Below are 6,696 nucleotides of genomic sequence, written 5' to 3' on the forward strand. Positions count from 1 at the left end.
GCTCCACCGGAAATTCTTATAGGACCCTTTGAATATATCTTTTTGTAAAAGTAGAAGGCAAGGGTAAATAAGATGTAGTTCCCCTTCCTTCTACAAGGCTAGGCAAGGATGGTACAGAAAGGGAGGACATTGTTCAGAGTGAAACTGAACCAAACGCCCTTTCTATGTAGCAATCGCTATCTATGCGATAAGGATAATCTGCGTCAAGCTAGATCTTCTAGTTCGAGTATGAATTCCTTCTCATTCGAGAAGTCCCCCTCAGGGCCTTAGGTATAGAAAGATATCAACGTCGTCCAAATCCCAACAATTTGTTTCTTCAACGTGATAAATGAAAAGTTCTTGTTATTTGGAACATGGTTTGGGGGAACAAACGTGTTTTTTTGGGGTTAAACATGCTTTAAATTTGTTAGGAAGATTCGCATTGGGGTCTCTCCTCTATTGAAGTAAGCGATGTGGCATTATAGTAAAATGCTATGCGTGAAACAAGTTGAATGTTTATATTCTCAAATTAGAAAATCATAAGAAAGATATATATAAAAAAAAAAAAAAAACATGGCTTGATACTGCCAAACGGCTTTGCGTCAAAACCCTTTTATAGAACCAATGCAGAATGAGCTCCACATGCGCCTTGTGCATTTTTGCATCGTAAGGAACACAAAATGAATTGTCATGGTCGATGCGATGCTCAGTGTGAATAAGTGAAGGGATGGAAAAATAACCAAATATTAGTTTCTGATTATTTGGTGGTAAATGAATAATTTGAAAGTATATATTTTTAGAAATAATCATTTATATCGCTTATAAAAATGAATGGACGGAAATTTTTTTCATTATTCATAAAAAATATTTCTATATAGATTGTCATCGATTTTGAAAAGCTTTTTATTAATTAATTATTTTAAATGACGTAAATAATTATTTAAAAAATATTTTTTTATTTTTTTATTTTTTGTGAAATAAATAGAATCTTAAATTTGCTATAAGTACGCATGGGAAAATAATGTTGGCATTTCTCATGTGTAATTCACTAATTTTAGAGAAAGAAGGGCGAGTGACCACTGACCAAAGCCATCGTCCCTGCAAGAAGCCAAGCAATGATACGATGATATTTCAAGGTGCTGACATGGCGTGAGCCCATTGGTTCTGGAGGGACGCAATGACGAAACACAGGGGACCTGCAAAAAAAATGAAGCAGAGCTCCTTTGATCGAATCTGCAAAATGGATTGATCTGAAAGACTTCTTGCACCGAACAAATCTCCTTGTGCGCGAGCTCCATCATTTGTGCGACAAAGCTGCAAGAGCGAAGAGGAGGCATTTGCTTCGATGGCGGAGGGACCAGAGACGCCGTCGTCCGCCTCACAACCCCCGCCACCACCTCCGCCGTCGTCATCGTCGGAGAAATCTCCTCAAGGCACTATTCGGCAACAAGCACAGGTTCTTTAATTGCTATGTGTTTCTTTGTTTGCTAGCTAGCATGTCTTCCTCTTGTCTTTCGCCTTCTTAGAACTTGATCTATGGGATTTGCGGGGGCTAGGGTTTTGGTTGGGGGTTTCGGTGCTTGATCCTTGTGGAATTTCCTCTGTGCAGTGTCTGTTTTGCTCTATTCGTGGTGAAATCTCGGTGAATTGTTGCTTTCACGTATCTGATTTGGGGAAAATAAGCGGCTTGATTGCTTGGACTTCTGTGCAATATTTGAAGTTTGTTTAAAGGTATATTTGAGTTATATATTAGGTTTAGATGCACCTGTGAGGTGGTTGAGCTTAAAGTTTGGTTTAGAAAATCAGCTTTTTCGCTGCCGGGATGTTGTTCAACACGGTGGAGAAAAACACAGTGGCAATGACGATTGAATTCCCTGTTTACTTATCTGTTGCATCTGGAACTTTTATGATCTATTCTTGAGTAGTTACTGCATCGCAGTTTTTGTCTAGTGTCTAGTGCCGAGCTCTGTTGTCGTAGACAACTACCTCTGTTGTCTATTAAATTTGCTTGCACTTATGAAATCATGTTTGGTTGATGTGTAACTTCGGTAGCACCATTTCTTCATTATTGTCTTATCATAGAGTGATTAAAAGTAGTATATAGACTCTGAATCATATTTGTACTCTGCTTCACATTTCATCTGTTGGCCTTGTATCCTCAGGTTCCATTATCGTCTGCTTTTCCAGTTCCTGGAAATGGTGATATGCAAATGTTCCCCGTCTTCTATCCTACCCTAGGTCCCAGCCTAAGTAATTCGCAAAATCAAGATCAGACAAATAGGGGAGCTGGCATCTACGCAGTTCCAGTTTCTCCCTACCTTGGGTCCTTTTCTGGATTTCAATCCAACACCCTTATCCCTCTTACCTATAACATACCAACGTAAGTACATCCAATCTATTGCCTGTTGGGGGACTTTAAATTTGTCATAAACTTGTCTAAAATTGCTTCGACATTCATCATCTATGTTTGCTCTATTTGCTGCTGTTGATTTGTCTCTGTAATTAATTTGTAATCAGGAAATCCGTCTGTAGTGTCCATTAGTTTAAATTGTCTGAATGCTTGCTTCCCTCCTTCTCCTATCATGGTCTAGAAACTTTACCTTGCTTTCTTTTTTTTTTTTTTGTGGGGGGTGGTGGGTGGGTGGTTGTGCTATGAATTGCTTAGTTCTTTTCTGCCTCCACAAGCTGACAATTGCATAAAAGTAGCATCTCCTTATCTCCTAAATATGATTTCATGAAGTAAGTGGAAGGAAATGCTCTTTCCATCACCTTGAAAGTGTGTCATATACAGTGTTTTAGAAACTGACCAGGACCGCCTGGTTCAACCGTGTACCGGCATTTCCTCTGATGTTCAAAATCCCATGCCTGTGGCAGTCAGGAGCTGGTCAAACTGGCTGAAACCAGTTAGATGGGTCATGCAGTTTTGGTTAAAACTGGCTTTTCAACCGGTTCTTTGACTTTGTAAAATAAAGAAGAGGATGCGTGGACAGAAGTTCTGAAATCACGCACGGATGGAAGTAAATTTGGCAATTATACCACCTGAGCCAATTAACTTTACGTATTTATTCTTGCTAATTTACATATATAAAGTCTGCTTGTTTCCCACTTGAAAAGGATTTATAAAGTTACAGGTCATGAATCTCGAACTCGAGTCCTCTGGATACACTTTAAAAGCCCATGCTAGTTGAGCTGACCCGCACGCCTGGAACTTGTGCATATAGACAGGCCATATATAACTGCAACTCATCTCACTTTAGACCAGCCGGTTTGACCAGTTCTTCCAGTTGAACCGATTAGTTCTCCAGTTTGGCCTTCTGTACAGTTTTTATAGCATTGGTCATGTGTCTAAGTTTCTTAAGGTTAAAGTTCTCGTGTGAGCTTTCATAAACTAATAACTGCATCGAGTTTGAGAATAGCATGAAAATATTTGTCTTCAATCATATAAGATCTTTTAGTCCTTTGTTGCTCGTGTGCTTAGAGTAGATGAGTTCATGCCGTTTTGATTCAAACAGATCTTTGACTGGTTCATTGACTCTGTAAGATAAAGAAGAGGATGGGTGGAGTCTCGAAATTGTGTATGAAGGGAAGTCAATTTGGCAGTTATACCAGCTGAGCCAATTACCTTTATGTACTTATTCTTGCCAATTTACATTTATAAAAGATTTCCCATTCTGAAAAAAATTTACGAAGTTACAAGCCGTGGGTCTCAAACTCGAGTCTTCTCGATTCACATTAAAAGCACAAACCAGTTGTGCTGCGCCGTGTGCCTGGAATTTATGTGCATTTTTTTGTATATACCGGCTATTATATGACTTTGACACACCTCACTTTAAACCAGCCGAGGGACCGGTTCTTCCGGTTGAACCAGTGGGTTCTCCAGTATGGCGTCCAGTACATTTTTTTGCACATTAGCCTTTATGTCTAAGTTTCTTAAGGTTGAGGTTCTCATGTGATGCATTGATCCTGAGAATTGAATGAAAATATTGATTTTAAATAATAATTGATCTTGCAATACTTTGTTGCTTGTGTGCTTATAGTAGACGAGTTCGTGAGGCGGGGTCTACAGGTGAGGAACAGGGGCAGGTGGGCCACCAGCAACAGAACCCCCAGCAACAGCCTGCACCTCAGAGACAAGTTGTTGTGAGGAGATTTCAGATCGCAATTCAGCTCGATTTGTTACTCATATTAAAGCTGGCTGCTGTGATATTTCTGTTTAACCAAGATGGATCAAGACAAAGGCTGGTTGTCCTTGTGTTTTTTGCTTCCCTCATCTATTTGTAAGTATCTGGGCCTATTAACGAGTTACACAGTCATTGCATGTGAGCCTCTCCATTTGATTGGTCCAAGGACTTATTTTTTGTTGTTGCCAGTATGGGAATCTTACTTATAGGGTGAGGAATGTTGCATTTTAATCCTCCTCGATCTGGTTCATAATGTTATTTTGTTAGTTGAAGCCAATTAATGCATGCTGAGGAGCCGTTGTTATTTGAAATCAGGGAATAAGAGACCTCCGGAGTTTTTATTTTTTCTTGGACTTTGTGTTAGCAACATTTCTATTGAATGTAAAGCTGACTTTGTGGACACTGGCTGATGTAGGTATCAAACTGGAGCTTTGGCACCATTGATTCGATGGCTCTCTCAAGGCATGCAGAGAGCAGCTGCACCTCCTCATCCACCAAGGCCTGCAGTGAGAGCTGAGAATGTTCCACCTGCTGCAGGTCAAGGAAACGAAAATCAGCCTCTGGCAGGTACATTTCATTCACAGATATGCGAAAGTCGTGCATTGTCAACCTCAATCCCGGGAAAGTTACAGTCAACTCTATGTTATTTCATACAGTTGATCCATAGATATGTCTCTTAAGAGATTCAATTCGTAGATTTTAGTACCTTTTCCATCATGTGATAATGCCTTTACAAGTCCTTATTTTGCGAAATTAACTCTATATCGCCTAGGGTTCTTCTAATGTTTTAGTAAAACATTTCTAGAAGCCTCAAGTAGACAAATCTATTCAAAAGAGTTAAATTTCTGCTTCCATACATATGACCATCCATGTATCTACTGGCTGCTTTGTGAGGATAGGGGAGAGAAATTGTCATGGATTCCATGGAACAAGGATAGACAAAGCACTAGTAGTGGTGTTTGGTACATGACAATTGTGCCCATCAAATTGATGTGTTCTTCTGGCCGATGCAAATGATTTTTCCTGTAATATAATGCAGCTGATGGACAAGCTGGCGCTGAGAATGAGAACCGTGCAGTGGAAGATGATGGAAATCAGGCAGCTGAGAACCAAAATGCAGCAGAACAGGGTGCCGAGAATGGGGCCAATCATTGGTGGGGGATTGTGAAGGAGATCCAGATGATTGTCTTTGGTTTTATCTCTTCGTTGCTCCCTGGTTTTCACAACATTGATTAGCGTGTTGCAGTTTAGCCAAGAAATGGCTTAAGAGGCACAATTTAATGTTTATTTTTTGTGTTTGGAAATAAATGTACAAAAGTCATAGCTGGATCTATGTCGATATAGTAGGAGAGAGATACATAACAGGAACAGAAGGATTTTGGATAAATTGGATTCGAGCCGTTTAGTCGGTTGTCCTTTTTCTATGAAACCCATTTCAATCGGAACGATTTGCTTAAAACTGTCTGAAGGTCTTGTGTAGGGCCGTCAAAATGGGTCTTAAATTCATATTTTAACTCAAATTTACTGAGTGAGTTATATATCGGTCACCTCAAATTTGAAATATAGATTATAATAGGTTCCAAAGGGACAAGCGAAAAAAAGATGGATTTTTGTGGGTTCTATTATAACCCCACTTGCGACTCCCTCGGATCATAATCGCAGACTGAGTCAAGAGAGCGGTCTCGGTCCCTCTTTGATCTTTGTTCCTCTCGTCTCTCTTTGATTCCATCTGTCGTGACTCGCCAATTTCCGTTCTTGGTGAGCTTTCTTCCTCCTCTTTGATCACAACTGATTGGCGTTGCCGAGGCCCCCATCGCCTATCTCTAGCGTCATTGCCGCCTATCTTCGGTGGCCCTCTGAAGAATCGGAGTCATATTTATCTTTAGGGTCTGGGGCCTCCTTGCTTTCTGATTGATCTGGCTTTGTGCACCTGTAACGAGTAACTCAAATTACTTGGCTTCTAAATCTAGGTCTCTTTTGTCTCTCTCTCTTCATCTTCCTCTGTCATCTCGCGAGTCTCCCTCACTCTCCTTTGCTGCTCACCCATCGCCATCACCACCAGATTGGCCGTCGAAAGATGCTCTTAAAAGTAGTCATCTACGAATAGTACTCATCAGAAGAGGGACTTCACATGATTCGTTAAGTTCAATAAAACTAGAAAGAATTTCAAATGAGCGCCTAAAGTACTCTTATTTTTTAAATAAAGATATGAATTGTTCTCATTATTTCAAAAAAGGACCTGATTAATTATTACTTTTTAATATTTTTTTTTCTTTTTTTTTTTCCCTATTTTATATGAGTTTGCACCCACTTGCTGCCCTATAATTGATCCTTTTAGTTAAATGATGAGAAATTAATGCGTCGTGTGTATGTCACAAAAGATGTTCCCAAATAGAGAGGAGGTAGAGCTAACACGTGTACTCCGGCCATCGTCACCGCCGATGCTTGGAAGTGACCCCGATCCAAAAGAGCGGGGGGCATTGCTCGTCATCCAACCCAGATCCACCAACCTTCGCTTTCACCACCACCTTCATCT

The 6,696-nt window shown here is 40.1% G+C and overlaps 1 protein-coding gene across 3 annotated transcripts; it reads left to right on the forward strand.

Moving 5' to 3' along the window:
- The first annotated feature begins 1,182 nt into the window (after positions 1-1,182).
- Positions 1,183-5,605, forward strand: LOC115744601. 3 transcript variants are annotated; one of them, XM_048277918.1, is made up of 7 exons: positions 1,183-1,435; positions 2,142-2,359; positions 3,024-3,029; positions 3,823-3,870; positions 4,020-4,256; positions 4,576-4,727; positions 5,200-5,605. In XM_048277918.1, the coding sequence occupies exons 1-7, from the start codon at positions 1,325-1,327 to the stop codon at positions 5,394-5,396; spliced, it is 969 nt and encodes a 322-aa protein (XP_048133875.1). In that variant the 5' UTR covers positions 1,183-1,324; the 3' UTR covers positions 5,397-5,605. The 3 variants fall into 3 exon arrangements, with proteins under 3 accessions (XP_048133875.1, XP_048133876.1, XP_030535716.1); XM_048277919.1 differs by lacking the exons at positions 3,024-3,029; positions 3,823-3,870 and having other exon boundaries at positions 1,184-1,435; XM_030679856.2 differs by lacking the exons at positions 3,024-3,029; positions 3,823-3,870 and having other exon boundaries at positions 1,188-1,435; positions 4,017-4,256.
- Positions 5,606-6,696: the final 1,091 nt, after the last annotated feature.

The sequence above is a fragment of the Rhodamnia argentea genome, chromosome 4, assembly GCF_020921035.1.
Source record: "Rhodamnia argentea isolate NSW1041297 chromosome 4, ASM2092103v1, whole genome shotgun sequence".
Taxonomy (NCBI): Eukaryota; Viridiplantae; Streptophyta; class Magnoliopsida; order Myrtales; family Myrtaceae; genus Rhodamnia; species Rhodamnia argentea.